This window comes from Cydia fagiglandana, chromosome 4 (genome assembly GCF_963556715.1).
Source record: "Cydia fagiglandana chromosome 4, ilCydFagi1.1, whole genome shotgun sequence".
Classification (NCBI taxonomy): domain Eukaryota; kingdom Metazoa; phylum Arthropoda; class Insecta; order Lepidoptera; family Tortricidae; genus Cydia; species Cydia fagiglandana.
Genome location: NC_085935.1, coordinates 12,858,923 through 12,879,567, shown reverse-complemented (window position 1 = coordinate 12,879,567; position 20,645 = coordinate 12,858,923). Strand labels below are relative to the sequence as shown.

The following is a 20,645-nucleotide window of genomic DNA, read 5'->3' as shown; positions in this document are numbered from 1 at the left end:
AATAAAACGTAAATGAAGATTATAGTTTGATACTTCTAATTAAACATGAACGTTTGCAAGCAGTAAGAATAATTTAAAAGAACTTTTTGATTCCTACTTCAACACTACGTTCTACCTAGAACAAGGATTATCGTTGACATGCTAATAAATTAACCGTTACACTGAAATCTCGTAAAATTAGACAATTTAAAAAGATATGACTGATAATTCCATAATGCACTGATACGTCAGCCTACATGCAAGATACAATGGACATGGACGTTCGCAATACGTAGGTACCATCATCACCTCTCACCATTTGTTCAAAAATATTTTTGCTCTACAATAAACACCAATATTTTAAGTAATCTAAGTCTTTACCCAAAAATATATTTGAACAAATGTTTTTTTCCGTGATCCCCGTTCCATGTAAGCAGTGAGCCCTTTAAGTTGCACGCAGGTGAATACGACAAGACCGAGTGAACTCGTGATGATGCTCAATACATTAATTAACCACGGACAATACAAAGAACATCGTCGTCAGATCACCAAGTGAGAGGCAAATAAAACGATAGTTGAAGACGCGCGCAGCGCACAAACATTGAATGCAATTTCAATTTAGCTCAGAACGCGTCGCCGACCGCGCCGCGCGCTGCCTCGAGCCCTGGGGCGCTCTCGGCAGAGTGAGGCACCGCAGGCGAGCGCGCACGGGCGGCAGCGGAAGCGCAAGCGATGTTTGGGCCGCGGCGCCGTACAGCGCACACTGCGTGCAGGTGACGGGGCTGCGTGCGGTGCCCGTGCCGGAGACTGAGGACACGCACCTTGCTTTCACGGACACCACTTTGGCACCCACGGGCAAGTTCTCTCGAATGTAGATCGGGCCGTACACCGTGTGGTCCCACACGGGGGGATTGTTCGCGCGATCCACTACGTCTATCTGGACCTCCACGGTTCTGGACAAGGGCGGGAAGCCCTTGTCTTGAGCCATAGCCTCCAACTTGTACGTTTCTCGCTATCGGGGAAAGAGTCGACGGAAACAGACAAAACCACGTCGTTAGTAGTGTTAGGGAGTGGAGGAGCGGCGGGCCCGAGAGCCCGCTGCGCCTTATACCAACCTGGCTTTCACACTGGTCACTACGGTACCCACTGTGACATTCTCTTTGATGTGAACGGGGCCATACGTGGTCATGTCCCAGATGGGGGGCTTATTGTTCCTGTCTACCACGTCTAATTCAACGTCCACGTCTGCGGAGGAGGGCGGCTCGCCTCGGTCGGAGGCGCGCACGCGCAGACGGTACCTGTCCCGCTACACAGACACGGGCAGAGGTCAGCGGGGACAAATAAACAGAACACAACTCAAATATAAACACATAACGTACGAGTCGCTAATAAACTAAAACAATCAAAAATAAATTAAACTATCGTTCTCTTCAGTTAAAAATTATTGGCTATAAAAGAGTCACGTTAGCTGATTATCTACTAACGAAAACATACCTACACGCATTCGTCACACAGACATTCGATAAGCCAAATAAAATCAAGATGAAGAAAGATATTAAATTTACCGTAAGGATCCTCTCAATCGTCTACTTGCAGAAATACATTCGAGCCGAATTACAGATCATTCCCGGTAGCCAATATTTAGATGGTGCAAGAAAAAAAAATTGGAAACATAATATTTGTAATATTTTACACGGTCCTTCTGTACACTAGGGAAAAAGACAAACTGTACAATATAAATAATTACTTTTTACAATAAACTAAACTAATATCGAAATGAAAAGTAATGAAACATAAAGCAGGCAAATGCATGCAGCTCTGCATACAAGACATGGCGGAAAGGTCAGTCTGTCATAGCACGGTTTGCGACCTCTTGCTGGTAGTAACCACTACAACGAAACGACACTCATTGAAATGAATATATTATACAAACGATGGACGTTACGGTTGTACTGTACAAATTTTGTTTTTGGAAACGTTGCCCCTTTCACAGAAGGAATAATGTCACAACTGGCCGATGGCCAAACTGCCGAATAGGCAATCTGACCAACATAATAATCAATTATACTAACAATGTACAATAAATATCAGTTAAATTCAGGCGCCCTGTAAAAAATTTGTATTATCATGATAATAGATAGGTATGTTAGAGGGTGGGATGATATATGATATATATGAGGCATGAGTGGTCGTCTACTATCCGGGATGACAGTCGAGGCGGCATCGAACGCCTCCGCGGGTTCACTCCGCTGCTTGGATATTAGTAACAAAACATGTACGTATAATACAGAAAGGTCATTAAAAGCGTAAGCTTCCCAAATCAATTAATCGATTATACTTACAATAAAATAAACTTCAAATCTAGTCTGTGCGAAATATACAGAAGTGCTCTTACAGAAACTGTACATGTTTTAGAACTAAACATAGGTCAACGTGAAAACATATTTACAGGAGTCTCTCTCTGTTTCAGGTATTGTACACGGGTCATTTTATCGGCAAGAGTCGAATGCAAGATAGTGCTGCGGAAATAAATGTTAACGAAGACTTAGTGCGGAGCCGGCGCTGGCGGCAACTGAAACTAATTGTGCTGCAAGAAGAACAAGCCCCGACGGCGCGGCGGCGGCGTCCACGCCCCGCGGCCTCGCCGCCACCCGCCCCCCGGCGTCCCCGCCCCCGCCGCGCCGCTCAATGGACAACTACTCCTCACAGCCAGGATTGACCGCTCTCCACAGCAATGTACAGCAGCAGTAATTTAGAACTATTTACATTTAATCAACATAAACGTGTGCCAATTGAATCCTACGGCCTGTAGGTGTAGCACTCATCCACCAAACTTTGTAGTAAAGTTGATCTCATTCATTCGTCGCTCTTGTCACAAATATATCTTAAATTCTAATAGAATGCGGCTGAATACTTACGTCGAGGGGCTTCTTTAGAACGATCCAGCCCGATTCGGGCTGGATTTCGAAATATTCAATATCTCCGGGATTGTACGGGGCGCTCAGAGTGTAAACTATGGCGCCGTTATTGTCGGCATCCTCGTCGGATGCGGATACTCTCAATATGTTTGTACCTATACTGGCGTCTTGTTTGACGTTCTCCACATATTTCTGCAAGATACGTAATAAAATAACGATTTTAATCCCTTGGAAGTATTTGCACAGGGATTCATGCGAAACACTGGTGTCGACGTGCAATTATAGTGCGAAACTAAAACAAAATAAGACTTACTTGTCGGTCAAATAGCGGTGGGTTGTCGTTTACATCAGTAATTTCAACCGTGAACGAGCAAACGCCTTCTAACGAGGGTTCACCCTGGTCCGTAGCCTTTACCGTAACCGATACAAATTTACCATCATCACCTTCTCTGTCGAATACTTTATTAGTGGACACTTCCCCAGTCTCTTCGTCGACCGTAAATTTAGTGCCTTTTTGATTAGGTTGCTGCACTATCGAATATTTAACTTGTCCATTTACTCCTTTGTCTTCGTCAGTAGCATGAACCTTTAGTACTGGGCTGCCATTTGGAGCTCCCTCTTCTACCTTTGGGTAATAAGTTGGACATTCTTTAAAAATAGGTTTATTGTCATTAACGTCAGTTATAAACACTACTACGACGGCAGTCGAAGTGTGAATCGTGGCATCTCCGTTAACGCAGCACGCTCCATCGTCCATTGCAGTCACATTGAGTTCGTACTTATCTCTATCCAATGATATAGCTTTGTTATGCAAGCGAATTACTCCAGTTATTTCTTCAATAACAAATTGTCCAGAGCTAGTACCCCCACCGACGAAGCCAAACCTAACATTATCACCGTCTTTGTCTGAAGCGACTACAGTTGTCACGAGAGTATTGGGTCCAGCATTTTCATCTACATTAGGCGTGTATACTTGTTGAGAGAATTTGGGTTCTTCATCGTTCTTGTTCTTGGTGTAAACTCGAACAGTAGCGGTACCAGTTTTAGCGGGTTCGCCTTTATCTTTAGCCGTGACAACGAACTCGTAGTAAGCGTTGTTATTATCCGCGTCAAGTTGTTTGTTGTTCGTTATGATGCCATTGGAGTCGACACTGAAGTGATCGTCTGGAAAACAAACAAAAATAATGAGAATAGGTTAAGAAGACAAAGAAAGAGCCACCAAGCAAGTAAACTGCTTATATTTCATCATCATCTCAGCCATAAGACGTCCACTGCTGAACAGAGGCCTCCCCCTTATATATAGTAACACAGGAATTGTACTAGATGGCGCACAATGTTGTCGAATTGATGGCATTGAGGGTTCTGTTGGCGATAAACACCGACACAACTTTTACACAGGAAAAGTAAATATACGAGCAAATTCTTCGATATCAAAGCTTTTAGGTATAGGTACATAGTAACTAACTAAACTGCCGAGGTAGTTTAGTGGCGCCAATTGTCCGAGGCTGAAATTATGCCTTTCGCCCGAGTTAAATACTATGCTTTTCATTTGGAATACGAGGAAAGTAAAATCCCACCAAAAACATAAATGTAAAAAAGGAGAGCCAAGTTCAATACAAAAATTATGCTTGGCTGTGGGGCTCGCCGCAAAAAGAATGGAGATCTAAATGAGTGCCACTGCCAAGTTCTATGCAAAATCCAAATATGTATTTATAGGAACAAAATAACATTATAAACAAGTATTAAACTCTATTTCTTTGCTTTATTGGATACCTACAACAATTGCTGTTATTTAAAAAAATGTGAGATCTTAAAGTAGGTTAGATTTGACTTGGCCAGTTTTCATTATATCAATCATTTTATATATATTGTAATTCTGATAAAACCTGGCCAAGCCAAATCTAACCTACTTTAAGATCTCACATTTTTTTAAATAACAGCAATTGTTGTAGGTATCCAATAAAGCAAAGAAATAGAGTTTAATACTTGTTTATAATGTTATTTTGTTCCTATAAATACATATTTGGATTTTGCATAGAACTTGGCAGTGGCACTCATTTAGATCTCCATTCTTTTTGCGGCGAGCCCCACAGCCAAGCATAATTTTTGTATTGAACTTGGCTCTCCTTTTTTACATTTATGTTTTTGGTGGGATATCAATACTTTTTGTAAAGAAAACTAGGCAGGTATTGAGATTTAATGTTTATTCTTGTGTTTCCGCTGTATGGTTTTTACTTCTGTTCTTTGTATAATTATGTGGTGCCGCGCGCCGCCGACGACACACCGTTGGCCGGTTGTTTAGAGCGTATTACAAGTTTTTTGTATGGGGACACCACTTATTTTTTGACTAAACTTTATTTTAATATAGCAAATATAATAATACATATATTGGGGTAGTTTCAAATATCTGCTTGTAACGGTTCCAACACTACAATAAAAAAATATTTTTTTGTATGGGGACCCCCCCTATTTTTTAACTTTTTTTTTATTTTTAGATTTTTTCCTACGCTTACACACAATAACCGAGCTGGATTCCAAATTTCATCCTTCTAGGTCATCTGGAAGTAGGTTAGGTTTAGGTACTTATATGTCAGTCCCAATAAAAAATGGTTTTTTTGTATGGGGACCCCCCCTATTTTTAAACTTTATTTTATTTTTAGATTTTTTCCTACGGTTACACACAATAACCGAGCTGAATTCCAAATTTCATCCTTCTAGGTCACCTGGAAGTAGGTTAGGTTTAGGTACTTATATGTCAGTCCCAATAAAAAGTGGTTTTTTTGTATGGGGACCCCCCCTATTTTTTAACTTTATTTTATTTTTAGATTTTTTCCTACGGTTACACACAATAACCAAGCTGGATTCCAAATTTCATCCTTCTAGGTCATCTGGAAGTAGGTTAGGTTTAGGTACTATAAGTCATAAGTCAGTCTTAAAATTTACGACTTTTTGACCTTCATACCTTTATAACCGTTTGAGCTAGCTTCATGAAATTTGGGCTTCTAGATATCCTTATGGATATAATTAAACACACGTAGTTTTATGTGTTTACGTCAAAGATGTTTTGAGTTATAGAAGGGTCAAAAGTGGCACCAAGTGGTTCGTGTAATATTACACTCGGCGCTGGCTAGCCAGTTCCTTTGCTTGAACTTGGCTTGACACGCTGCCGCGTGTCTAGATGCAAGTGATCTTGTAAAAACATGACTAAATATACATTTTTTTTGTAGGTTTGTATATCTCGAGGGTAGTACTTTAATTAACAATGTAGACATCGTATCGTAAATTATAGAATGGCGAGCTAAATATCAGAATGGTAGGTAATCGTATAACTAATCCATTTATTTATTTATTTATTTATTTACATAAGGAGATCCAACAGCTAACTAAATGACAATGGAATCTTAAATAGATATATAGAGCCAATTACAGGAACTCGCAAATAGATATGCAGTAAAAACATATACTTAAGTAACACGCATCACACACACACACACACACACACACACACACACACACACACACACACACACACACACACACACACACACACACATCGCACACATGAAAGAGATAAGACTCAAACCAAAACTAACAACATTCGCTTACATAATCAAACCCTACTACCGGTGACAGGACACCAATTAAATAGTTTAAAAACAAAGAAAAAAAAATAACTGAAAAAATAACTGATTAAAACTGATTAAAAAAAATAACTGAAAAAATAACTGAATTAAATCTAAATTTAATTTGCTCATGTAAAAACTTTGAAAATTCAGACTTAAAACGTAAGATGCTCTATAGTGCAGAGTTGGGCGTAATCAATTCCTTTTGGAATTAAATTACACATTACATTACAGTAATCATGATTCCTTAGTAATCGATTCCTTTGGTAATCGAAATTACTGAAATCAAATCCGCTGATTACTTGCGTAGTTGATTCCTTTGGAATTGAATATATCTAAGTACAAGTGTAATCGTGATTCCTTCGTAATCAATTACTCCAGTAATCTGATTACGTAATATTGTTCAGACTAAATTATATTACTCGGTGTCAAAATACTTTTGATCGTTTTTCTCCCAGCTATAAATACACTCTTTGTGTGAAACTGTATCATATAAGTTTTCGGGGGCGCAGATTTCGGAAATGATGACAGTTTTGGAATCCGGCATGTCTGCCGTGCACTTTGACATAAAAGTCGTCATGGGTGTCGTTTTATAGGTTTCAGGGAGTGCAGAATTCGAAAATGACGACAGTTTTGGAATCCGACATGTCTGCCGTGCACTTTGACATAAAAGTCGTCATGGGTGTCGTTTTATAGGTTTCAGGGAGTGCAGAATTCGAAAATGACGACAGTTTTGGAATCCGACATGTCTGCCGTGCACTTTGACATAAAAGTCGTCATGGGTGTCGTTTTATAGGTTTCAGGGAGTGCAGAATTCGAAAATGATGACAGTTTTGGAATCCGACATGTCTGCCGTGCACTTTGACATAAAAGTCGTCATGGGTGTCGTTTTATAGGTTTCAGGGAGTGCAGAATTCGAAAATGACGACAGTTCTGGAATCCGACATGTCTGCCGTGCACTTTGACATAAAAGTCGTCATGGGTGTCGTTTTATAGGTTTCAGGGAGTGCAGAATTCGAAAATAACGACAGTTTTGGAATCCGACATGTCTGCCGTGCACTTTGACATAAAAGTCGTCATGGGTGTCGTTTTATAGGTTTCAGGGAGTGCAGAATTCGAAAATGATGACAGTTTTGGAATCCGACATGTCTGCCGTGCACTTTGACGTAAAAGTCGTCATGGGGGTCGTTTTATAGGTTTCAGGGAGTGCAGAATTCGAAAATGATGACAGTTTTGGAATCCGACATGTCTGCCGTGCACTTTGACATAAAAGTCGTCATGGGTGTCGTTTTATAGGTTTCAGGGAGTACAGAATTCGAAAATGATGACAGTTTTGGAATCCGACATGTCTGCCGTGCACTTTGACATAAAAGTCGTCATGGGTGTCGTTTTATAGGTTTCAGGGAGTGCAGAATTCGAAAATGACGACAGTTCTGGAATCCGACATGTCTGCCGTGCACTTTGACATAAAAGTCGTCATGGGTGTCGTTTTATAGGTTTCAGGGAGTGCAGAATGCGAAAATGATGACAGTTTTGGAATCCGACATGCCTGCCGTGCACTTTGACATAAAAGTCGTCATGGGTGTCGTTTTATAGGTTTCAGGGAGTGCAGAATGCGAAAATGATGACAGTTTTGGAATCCGACATGTCTGCCGTGCACTTTGACATAAAAGTCGTCATGGGTGTCGTTTTATAAGTTTCAGGGAGTGCACAATTCGAAAATGATGACAGTTTTGGAATCCGACATGTCTGCCGTGCACTTTGACATAAAAGTCGTCATGGGTGTCGTTTTATAAGTTTCAGGGAGTGCACAATTCGAAAATGATGACAGTTTTGGAATCCGACATGTCTGCCGTGCACTTTGACATAAAAGTCGTCATGGGTGTCGTTTTATAAGTTTCAGGGAGTGCACAATTCGAAAATGATGACAGTTTTGGAATCCGACATGTCTGCCGTGCACTTTGACATAAAAGTCGTCATGGGTGTCGTTTTATAGGTTTCAGGGAGTGCAGAATTCGAAAATGATGACAGTTTTGGAATCCGACAGTCGTTAACTGCATTACGTTTATGTCAAAGTTCATGGCAGATATATTTTCGAATTCTGCACTCCCTGAAACCTATAAAACGACATCCATGACAACTTTTATGTCAACGTGCACGGCAGACATGTCGGATTCCAAAACTGTCGTCATGTTCGAATTTTGCACTCCCTGAAACCTATAAAACGACACCCATAACGACTTTTATGTCAAAGTGCACGGCAGACATGTCGGATTCCAAAACTGTCATCATGTTCGAATTCTGCTCTCCCTGAAACCTATAAAACGACACCCATGACGACTTTTATGTCAAAGTGCACGGCAGACATGTCGGATTCCAAAACTGTCATCATGTTCGAATTCTGCTCTCCCTGAAACCTATAAAACGACACCCATGACGACTTTTATGTCAAAGTGCACGGCAGACATGTCGGATTCCAGAACTGTCGTCATTTTCGAATTCTGCACTCCCTGAAACCTATAAAACGACACCCATGACGACTTTTATGTCAAAGTGCACGGCAGACATGTCGGATTCCAAAACTGTCGTTATTTTCGAATTCTGCACTCCCTGAAACCTATAAAACGACACCCATGACGACTTTTATGTCAAAGTGCACGGCAGACATATCGGATTCCAGAACTGTCGTCATTTTCGAATTCTGCACTCCCTGAAACCTATAAAACGACACCCATGACGACTTTTATGTCAAAGTGCACGGCAGACATGTCGGATTCCAAAACTGTCATCATTTTCGAATTCTGCACTCCCTGAAAGCTATAAAACGACACCCATGACGACTTTTATGTCAAAGTGCACGGCAGACATGTCGGATTCCAAAACTGTCGTCATTTTCGAATTCTGCACTCCCTGAAACCTATAAAACGACACCCATGACGACTTTTATGTCAAAGTTCACAGCAGACATGTCGGATTCCAAAACTGTCGTTATTTTCGAATTCTGCACTCCCTGAAACCTATAAAACGACACCCATGACGACTTTTATGTTAAAGTGCACGGCAGACATGTCGAATTCCAAAACTGTCGTCGTTTTCGAATTCTGCACTCCCTGAAACCTATAAAACGACACCCATAACGACTTTTATGTCAAAGTGCACGGCAGACATGTCGGATTCCAAAACTGTCATCATTTTCGCTTTCTGCACTCCCTGAAACCTATAAAACGACACCCATGACGACTTTTATGTCAAAGTGCACGGCAGACATGTCAGATTCCAAAACTGTCATCATTTTCGAATTCTGCACTCCCTGAAACCTATAAAATGACACCCATGACGACTTTTATGTCAAAGTGCACGGCAGACATGTCGGATTCCAAAACTGTCATCATTTTCGAATTCTGCACTCCCTGAAACCTATAAAAAGACACCCATGACGACTTTTATGTCAAAGTGCACGGCAGACATGCCGGATTCCAAAACTGTCATCATTTCCGAATTCTGCTCACCTTATTCAAATAAGGTGCATCTATATCTAGTAAGCCAACATCAACAACATCTATACATATCTACTATCGAAATGTACTCTTGATAGTAGAAGTACGATGTAATCTGAAAGGAATCAAGTAATGCATTCCTGTAATGAGGAATCAACATTGATTCCAATTACTAGGAATTGTAATATTTGAAAAACTGATTCCTGATTCCTCAAATGGAATTGTACTTAGTAATTCGGTATTGTAGATTACAAAGTAATCTGGGAATCGGTAATCAGATTACAAAGTAATTTCGAGTAATCGTGGAATCAGGAATCAATTACGAAATGCCCATCTCTGCTATAGTGCAGAAACGTATCATTTTCTGCACACCTTTCAGAATCATGAGAAATGTAAAATGTATCTTACCAGACACTAAATATTCGATTTCGGCGTTTTTCCACGAGTCGGCATCCATGGCTTTGAACTTGAGTATGCCTGGTGCCCAGCGGGATGTCCTCGTCCACGTTGTGCGCCTGGTAGTCCGGCAGCTCGAACTTACCAGACACTAAATTGAACTTACCGGACACTAAATATTCGATTTCTGCGTTTTTACCCGAGTCGGCGTCCATGGCTTTGACCTTGAGTATGCTGGTGCCCAGCGGGATGTCCTCGTCCACGTTGTGCGCCTGGTAGTCCGGCAGCTCGAACTTACCAGACACTAAATTGAACTTACCAGACACTAAATTGAACTTACCGGACACTAAATATTCTATTTCTGCGTTTTTCCCCGAGTCGGCGTCCATGGCTTTGACCTTGAGTATGCTGGTGCCCAGCGGGATGTCCTCGTCTACGTTATGCGCCTGGTAGTCGGGCAGCTCGAACTTCGGCGCGTTGTCGTTCACGTCCGTCACGCGTATTGTTAACTGGAATGTTGAAACATATACTTGGTCAAGCAAATATTGTCAGTAGAAAACGGCGGCGAATTTGAAAATCGCAGGTTAACAACACTGTGTTCGAGTAATTCCAAAATCGCGTGTCATCTGTGTTTTATCTGTGGAATGTGGAAAATGAAATGACAGCCGTTTTATTTGTTTACATTCTAAATCATTGCTAATTCAAGATAAATTTGTGTTGTCACCATTAAATAAGATTGTGCATAAACTTAAACAAAGTCAAGGTGCCTATAATGTACAATCATGCTCGTTGATCGTAAAATTTAAGGTTATGATAATAACAATGTCATTTGTCAATGTCAATTTTGCAGGCATCCTTATACGCGTAATAATGTGCGCAAATTACGATAAATCTGTGGCTCGTAGGTATTTGGCGCGATTTGTATATTAGTCAATATTAATTTAAGACAACCGGTGCAAACTATTGAAAATCAATTTGTAAAATTTTAAATTTAAATTGTATATGTATTGTTCAAAGGACTCCTTAGGCGACTTTACGAGGCCAGGATCAGATCAGCTCGAGCTCGATCGTACAATAATATAAATAAAACATGGAAATTAGAAATATCGCCACTATGCTAAGAGAAAATATTATTAGTAGGTACATAATATCAGTGTCTCGGATTAGGTAACTGTTGTCATATAAAACTTATAACAGGTTCAATAACATCAACATTTTTTAAAGGTTTGAACTACCTATCTGAATAAAAATGCCATCCTAATACTTAGTATATAAAGGTATGTAATATTTACCTCAACGGACGTAGAAAACCCCCCAGAATCCTCGGTAGCCGTGACCACTAGCGAGTACACATGCGGCTGCCTCAGGTCTTCAAAGTCCAGTTCTTTAGCAAGCTTGACGATGCCCGAAGTGGGTCCGATGTTGAAGGTGCCGGCGCCCTGCCCCTGCGCCTTCAGCGTGTATCGGATCTCGCGGTCGGCGAACGATTTCGCTTTCACGGAGATGATGCTGGAAACAAACGATGTCCATGTTTAAAATCTCATTTAGAATATATATAATTTACTACCCTTAGTTTATCCCCGCCTCTGCATTGTACCTAGCTCAAAGTTCCCTATAATGTCTGCAGCATTCCCCCGCTGAACCGCTATGGAGACCTGTTGGACCAAGTACAACCCATAGCGAGGATCACCACATCTCTCCCGTAAACGCTGGCCTATTTCCCTAAAAAGTCGGCATGCTCCATGGCCCTGCCATATCTGATACTAATGATGTGTGCTCTTTCATGTTTTATGTTTCTTTTTGTACAATAATAGTATTTTATTACTACTACTACTACTACTACTACTACTAATACCACCGGTACAAAGTCTTACGCTGATGCCAGTGCGGAGTAGGTTACACTAAATTAGCCCAAATTTAAGACAATTTTTTTTAATGTATAATCCATAATTCCCTACAAAATAAAAGGGGGTTGTTACTCCCGCTACGCCCGAATGGAATACCACGCTTTTTAGGGTTCCGTACCCAAAGGGTAAAACGGGACCCTATTACTAAGACTTCGCTGTCCGTCCGTCCGTCTGTCACCAGGCTGTATCTCACGAACCGTGATAGCTAGACAGTTGAAATTTTCACAGATGATGTATTTCTGTTGCCGCTATAACAACAAATACTAAAAACAGAATAAAATAAAGATTTAAATGGGGCTCCCATACAACAAACGTGATTTTTGACCAAAGTTAAGCAACGTCGGGAGTGGTCACTACTTGGATGGGTGACCGTTTTTTTTTTTTTTTGCTTTTTTTTTGCATTATGGTACGGAACCCTTCGTGCGCGAGTCCAACTCGCACTTGCCCGGTTTTTAAACAAAACTGATGCGTTCCAATTAAAGATTACCGCAATCATAGGCGACGCTTTAACTAATTATTACAGTGGTGTCTAATTGGCCGCGTCGCCACTTGCTCATAGCTAACGACCTTTATTGGGAGCACAAGTCACTTGTGTCAATTAAAATGTCGTGATTTCTAGACTCTCGCAGGAGGATGATGAATTTGTTTAGTTTTACGAGTATTAGAATGTTTAATCATTTCATTACATTATTTAAAACAAAGCCGCTTTGTCTGTCTGTTCGCTTAAAACGTTTAACCCTTTAACAGACCAGACTAAAAAAATACACGATTCGAGGCTCAGAAAATTGTAAAAAATACGAAAAAATGATGCTATAGGCTGGTCAGTTTTTGCCGTATAATATCTAAGTAGGTACGCCATCAATTTTAATGCGGTCTATAGATTGATTCAACGGGATGATTAAGAATCAAGATATATAATTTGTTTTGGTAAAGGCTTGTGTATTTGGTTGATATATGACAATGATTAGTATCCATCCACGTTGCACCCTTGCGAAGCCGGGGTTGGTATTGTTTTAAAGGACTTCAAATCCTTCAGCGCTAAAAGAAAACTTAGATAGATAGATAGATAGAATACTCTTTATTGGCACACCTCAGTAAAAAGATACAAAAGAAAAGTACAATTGATTAAATGTAGAGGCAGACGACAGGCGGTCTTAACTTACTCTGAATCCTTCTTCTGGTTCTCAGCGATCTCGGCCTCGTAGCTGGGCAAGTAGAACTGCGGGGCGCGTTTGCCGCCCACGATGCTCAGGCGCTCCTCCGGCGTCGACTGGAAGCGGCGCTCGTCCACGCGGCCACTCTGAAATTCATACACGACTTCATAAATACAACATACTTATTGAAGATAAATAAAAACTGCATAGAAACAAGTTTCTGACAAAAAAAAGTACTTTTTATTAATGGTTTTTTTAGTGTCATCACATCATCATCACGTGCAATAGTTAGTCTTTGAAAGCCGCAAAAATATGTGACACGCTCTTATGGCTCTACAAATAAGATGGTGTCAGATGTTTTTGCGGCCTTCGTTGTGTAACATATTATTGCAGGTAACTGTAATAGTCAACAACTTTAGGCCAATTGGTTACTGGTTAGGTACTAAGGTGCGTGTGTCTAATGCTTTGTTACGTTATCAAGTTGGTATTACCACCTATTTTAAGCTAGCTGCCATGTTAAACTGGCCCTATAATATAATACGAGTAATGGGCCGTATGCCTAAACTATTTGCCACCGACAAGGTATTAAAAAAATTCAACAAGTTATAGTATCATCATTAAATTCACTAGTAGGTGACCAAAAAATTCCAAAACCTTATACAAAAGTTACTACATAGTTCCTGGAGCTCGAGCAAGGCAGAGAAAAACACGAAATCATCATAAAAGTTTCACGTATTCATTTTTAAATCTGCTTCCAGGTACAATTCAGAATGTTATAGTTCGTTTTTTTTAGCATTAGAAAGAACTCCGCAGAAGCAAGCGTGCAGTTTTTATCAGGCTCGTTAATTGTTAATAATTATTGAATTATCTAATGTAGCATGGTCAATACATATAATTTACTTCAATTTGTTATCGCTAAAAGTGCTAGATTTAGAACCACAAGCGAACTTCTGCGAAGTTCTTTCTAATGCTAAAAAAACGGACTATAGAAGTAGAATCCCAGCCTAACATTACAAGCTAAATATTTACCGGGGAATAACCGGAAAGTCTAATCGTAAAACTCGGAGGGACAGATTGCAATAAACAACAACGTCATTATGGGTTACTACAAGTTTCTTTTAATTATAATAAATTGTTACGACGTACGAGTACCCCTTGCTGGTAAGTCGCCTGAGGGACACTTGCAACTGCAGGGGTGCCAGATAAAACGGCTCCGAATTTGCAGATCCCCTCAAATATGACATGTGGTATTAGTTGATCATACGAATTATTTCTAGAGAAACGTATTTATCTCTCGGCGCGATTTGAGAAATGGGTATCGTCTTGGGTCGTCCTATTCGTTTTTCGTCAAGTTCTTACATTTAATCTTATTCTGCTTTCGTCACGCATTCTACATTGAAAACCACCGACGATTGTGACGAATGTATAGAATGGGTGACGAAAGCAGAATAGGACTAATTTAAGAACTAGACGAAAAACGAATGGGACGACCCAAGACGATACCGAGAAATGAACTAGAGTTCATTATATAAATATAATATTTATTAGAGTTCATTATATGGCCGCAATAATATTGGAGCGGCGTTAATAATAGCCTAAGCGCCAACCGCCATAAGATACCTTTTGCCGAGAAACGTCACATATCTTTACTATTTCATATCTAGTGAATCTCTAATTCATTTCCCGAATCGCGCCGTCTATTATCCTTAGATACACGCTACACTAAACTTCTACTTGTTAAAATTGCAATTCGTTTTGAAAATGTTAGTGATTTCCCCAGAAACTGCGCAGGGTTATTCAATATGTTTAATATTTATTCAGCGGAATGTTTCTGGCTGGTTGGAATGTCTACAAATGCTACGGCGTAGAGCGCGTAGCGAGGGCTGCGTAGGCTCCCAACCGTACACTCGGTAAAAGTACACTCGAGCTATGAAACAAATATTGGATAACATGTATGCAAAAATAGTTATTTGTAGGTATAACAAGAGATCAAAGTTTGATATTTCTTCGAGTGCTTATTTTGAGTCCCGTGCAAGCGAAAGATTCTATAATAGATTCACTCGCTACGCTCGTAACGTCGTAATTTAGAATCTTGAGCGTAGTAAGGGACTCAAAAGCGCACGAGATGTAAATAACTTTGATCTCGTGTAGTACACAAAATGTTTCACCCTAAGCAGTGAGAACATACCTATTATAGTTCGTTTTTTTTAGCATTAGAAAGAACTCCACAGAAGCAAGCGTGCAGTTTTTATCAGGCTCTTTTATTGTTAATAATTATTGACTTATCTAATGTAGCATGGTCAATACATATAATTTACTTCCAATTGTTACCGCTAAAAGTGCCGGATTTTGAACCACATCCTTACTTCTGCGAAGTTCTTTCTAATGCTAAAAAAAACGGACTGTAGACAACTTGAAAAATGTAATCCTTCTTTATCACTTAATACCTGTACTCATGTTTTCTTAAGATTTGCGCGAATGCCATTTTTTCTCACTCAGTGAGCAGAATCGCATTTTGCTCACTGTTTTTAAGAAGCAAAGTACCCTTGTTCGAGCTGCTGAGGTGAAAAATATTTTTACCTTACGCCTTACGCTTTATACATACACTATAGTTCATTTAGCAAACCTTTTATTCATTTTGAAGAGATTCTCTAAGTATTCGGATCGTATTCCCCTATCTAATAAATCATACATTTTCAAGCCTTAGCCTCTAAGTCCTCTAACTTCCTTTATGTACATCTTGGCGCCACTTGCACCATCCCAGTAACCCCCCCGGGTGCTGGGTAACCCGTTAACTCAAGGTCTATTTGTACTGGTAACCATGGTATCTCCAGGATTAACCGGTTAACTCCGGGTTAGTGGGATGGTGCAAGTGGCGATTAAGGAGTTGATAAAACTGAAAAAAAATTACATAAGGTGGAAGATATTTCGATTAGTGGAAATTACCCCGCAATCGAAATTTCCCCGCTGGCTGCACCTTACACGATTTTAAATAAGTTTTGAGAATATTACCTGATCTTCAGCCTTCACATATAACACGTACTCCATATCCAACTGGAACGGATCAGTGCCTCTAGTCCGGACGACGCCCGAGCGCTCGTCCACTTCGAATCGGCCGCCGGTCCTGTCCCTCACGATGAAGTAGTGTATATTGTGGTCCGTGTCGGGGTCTCGGGCCTGCAGCGTGAACACGGGCGTGTTGGGTGCCGCGTTGAGCTGCACGACCGTCTGCATCGGCAGCGGCCGGTTGATAAAGTAAGGAGGCTCGTCGTTTACGTCCTTTACGTGGATGATTACGCGTTGGTTATCCGTATCTGTAATACACAATAGGGGGTATTACTGCAATGTTCTGCCGACAGTGCAGCACTAAGCTAGCTAGAAAACCATAGAGTAACTTATACATACTGTTTTTGACAAGTTTTCACAGACAATAAAATATGACATTGTTGCGTCAAGGCGGTTTGTTAATAAGGGTCTACCGGGAAACGCGAAAATCGAAATTTACTAGCGCGTAACGCCTGGGAGCGTAGGTTCGCATCCTACCGACTGCGCCAAATGTAATGTACGTAAAGAGCGATATAAAGAAACACGATGTGACTTCATCAATGGCGGTTTATTCTAAAATAAAAACATGGTCAAGCGCTAACGGCATACCCACATATTTATATCTATAACTTGTTAGTTATGTCTACCTACATGTAGTATTGTGATATGCTACAATCTGCCTCTTTATCGCTCGAATATGCAAGAGTGATAGAGAAGAGAGGATAGGTAACGATATTTCGATTTCCTTGTTTCACGGTAGACCCCCAAATTGTGATGGATAGTGGTAGTGGCGCCCCCTACGCAGTTTTGCTTAATATTCCCTATTATTAAAGTATACAGCGACGCTTGATACATGTTCAGAATGCCTCCCAAGCGGTGTATTTACATTCAATTTGTTAAATATTCCCGGGCTTCACAGGTTTCATTAAGTTTATGTTGTCTTTGTTGAAATTAAACTCAACACGGACTTCAGCCGTGCATGTAACTTAGAGCAGGGAAGTTAATCTAAACAGGAAATTACGACATCACTGCAGGAAGCTCAGAGCAAAGTGGACAAAGGACCTAACTAAACATGAAAGCGTTTCGAGCGTTATAGAAATTCTATATAAAAATTCTAGTATAAATAGCAGGGAGTTATGTTAAAGAGCACATTCCGGGTGTAAAGGACACTATGTAAATGTTCTAGCTCTTTGTCGTATTGTCGGGACAACGCTCAAAGGTATCATTGCAATCGCTTACCACGCGCGGGCTAATACAAAACTCAAGAAAACCAGTATAAGAACGTTCTCAGATTATAAAGGAACTAGAAACCCGTGAAACTGGTTCGCTCTAAAACTCTACTTGCCCGCACTCTCTAAACCATTGAGATTATGCGGCCTGTATACATAGCCCTGATACTTTCCGCTTATCGCGGCCAAATGCCCGCTCTGAATGCTTAGGCGTCGTTACGTTTGGAATTAATGTGATTTTTTATTCGAAGCGGAAAGAGGCGCAGAATGTTTGTGGTCACAGTTTGTCTCTGGTTGTTTGAGTGTGTAAATTCACCGCTTATACGCAAAATAAAAATAAAATCCAATCTTCTAATCCAAGTAAGACAATTGAAACTAAAGAAAAATTTGTAGGTAATTGATTAGAAGCCGTCTATTAGATGATGTTTTTCTTTCCCATACTTACATTTTAATGCCACTGCAGGGTTAGTTGCGTGAAAAAAAACACATCATGATATTAGTTAGTAGCCAATGTTACATAATAAGTAGGTTCAGGTACACCAACCCAATAAATCACCAATAACATTAATCATGAATAAAAATATTCAGTAGAAAAAGGACAATCAAAACTGGTTAAAAAATTTATCGACTAATATCAGGTGAATATTTCCATACAAAGTGACCAGTTTTTATTGTTCTGGACTATAGAGGAATCGTCACAAATCTTTGGCGCCTTAGAGCGCAATAACATCTACTAGTACTTATTACTGACTGTCAGTAATGTAGTAATTAAATTAATCTTGTGACATCTAGCATAATTTTATCGTAAGCGGTAATATTGTTACTATTAGAAAACCCTAAAAAGGGCCATGACACGTGCTTTTACATTATAAATCGAACTTGCGTACATTGTAAATAGTTCTTGTTTACGCGCGTGTGATGAAAATCCCTTAAAGCACTTACATATGAAACTTATATCACAGGGGTTTGACCACAAGATACAAATAACGCTATTATCAAACATTGTGTCTAATATCCTGGTCCCATATTCCCACCGCTCTCAGAATTGAAGCGAGCATTCGACACAAATACCAGTATTTATGTGATCTCGGGTTACACCTAGTTGTTACAGATTCCGAGATCCAGTCACACTGGTTACCACAGAAAACCCCCTGAGCATTGAGAACAGCCCTAGTATCCTTTTTGTCCGCTGGGATTTCGGTAAATCCGCAATATAAATCCGACGTTTGGTGTAATCCTATTCGGCGGTTCCGGTTTCGTGCCCAGTTTCACACTGCTCAAGTACATTGACCTCTAGGGCTATCCTCGTGGACTTGTATGTAATCAAGGGGCAGGCTAAACGTACAGCGGTATCACATTGTCACTGATACCCGATATCACAAGTAAAATGCATGAATCATTTCTCTTTAGGCTTTCGTTAGTCGTTAGGGTCGTTAATCAGTAAGTATCGTATGTCTTTGCTCAGTTATATGGAAAGTTATGATTTTAAACACATACTCGTAGTATCCTTGTGTTGATACCATCATTAACTTAAGAGTTATTCTCTTGTCGGTGGAGCATCTTCCAGCTTTCCTTATCTTGCGCCAGCTCTTTGACTTATTCATACGACACAACCCCTACTTTTCTTTCACTTGTGTTGATTAGTATCCCACATATTACGCAATTGCTGAGTAATACATAACATATATCCTTACTGATGAATCGAATTGGACTTAAACTACAAGATGAGAAGCGCATGCGTTGAACACGCTAAGAAAGTAGATTAAAATAAGAGCTAAAAAAATCAAATACACGGCTCTGCGATTGTTATAACTACCCCCAATATCTACAGCGATAACAAGCAAGTGATACAATTAACGCCGACCGTCCATATTCAAACGAGCCGTAATTTTCAGCTGCTGCGGAAAATGCGGAACAATTTGTAAATGAGCAGTTTATAACAGAAATTAATTTTCAACATTTAAAATTGTATGTATAAGAGTAAAGTTAATTACGTTATGGGAAGTGCTGCACGAGTCCTGGTAATAAAATTAATTATTACATAATTTGAGTAGATACACTTTCATTTCATAGTACTTTTAATCGTATCTCTCGAAAAATACTTCATGTGTTGCCAAGACTAACAAATGCGTACTCCAAAAAAAGTTATCAAATCTAGTTGTACCAAGAGTTCTGCAATAACTTGAAGAACAGGGTTTTTTTTATGATTCACAAGCATGTATGTGTCATAAGATGTCAATAAAACGTGTGGAATAGAGCCACTAAGCACTATCATGACGCGACTCTTCTGTACTCACGGGACTCATAGTAAACCTTCATGAATCTAATATTCATAAGGGTTTACTGGGATATCGTCTGTCTCTAGTTTCACATAATAGCTACCTGCTACAATAAGTATCTCTTTCTTAGGACACTTATTTTTGAAGTATCCCAAAATATGAATATGTCTTAAACTATGATGAAATATTTATTCATTTTCAAATTCTCTTCAATTCCCGACATCACCTCAAATAACATCTAATACAATAAAGAAAAGCTAACTGAAACAAGTAAATCTACTAGGCATGTTTAATTCATTTGTTTCACGATTTATTTCTGCAAAACTATACATATAAATAATTCACATGGCTTCTTTGACAACAACAAAGGCGAATGGCCGTCTATAGCGGAAGCAGTTATAAAGTTGACCCAAAAATTTTTTATTAAGGCGCGGTGTGTAGTAAAATGCGCTTTTTTGTAACCATATTTACAGACTTTTACAAGGATTTTAAGCATGATTTTCTAGTATGTATAACTTTAGTCCTTGAACTACGTTATTGCTTGTCAGGAACACAACGGCTCATTATTTTCTCGATAGAATCTTAAGTTGAAAACATGCTTAAAGCTGTCTTTTGATC

General features: G+C 39.8%; 1 protein-coding gene across 8 annotated transcripts in view; it reads right to left on the bottom strand.

Moving 5' to 3' along the window:
• LOC134663788 (neural-cadherin) overlaps positions 1–20,645 on the bottom strand; it is a 440,784-nt gene that overhangs the window by 337,295 nt on the left and 82,844 nt on the right. For 7 of the 8 annotated variants that reach the window (XM_063520277.1, XM_063520279.1, XM_063520280.1 and 4 more), the window contains exons 3-9: positions 16,487–16,788; positions 13,484–13,620; positions 11,706–11,922; positions 10,754–10,922; positions 3,211–4,061; positions 2,898–3,089; positions 801–991 (exon numbers count right to left, since the gene is read on the bottom strand). In XM_063520277.1, the coding sequence (XP_063376347.1) occupies positions 801–991; positions 2,898–3,089; positions 3,211–4,061; positions 10,754–10,922; positions 11,706–11,922; positions 13,484–13,620; positions 16,487–16,788 (2,059 nt within the window). Of the gene's footprint in view, positions 1–800; positions 992–1,094; positions 1,286–2,897; positions 3,090–3,210; positions 4,062–10,753; positions 10,923–11,705; positions 11,923–13,483; positions 13,621–16,486; positions 16,789–20,645 lie in introns of all 8 variants that reach the window. The other variant, XM_063520278.1, reaches the window with a different exon arrangement.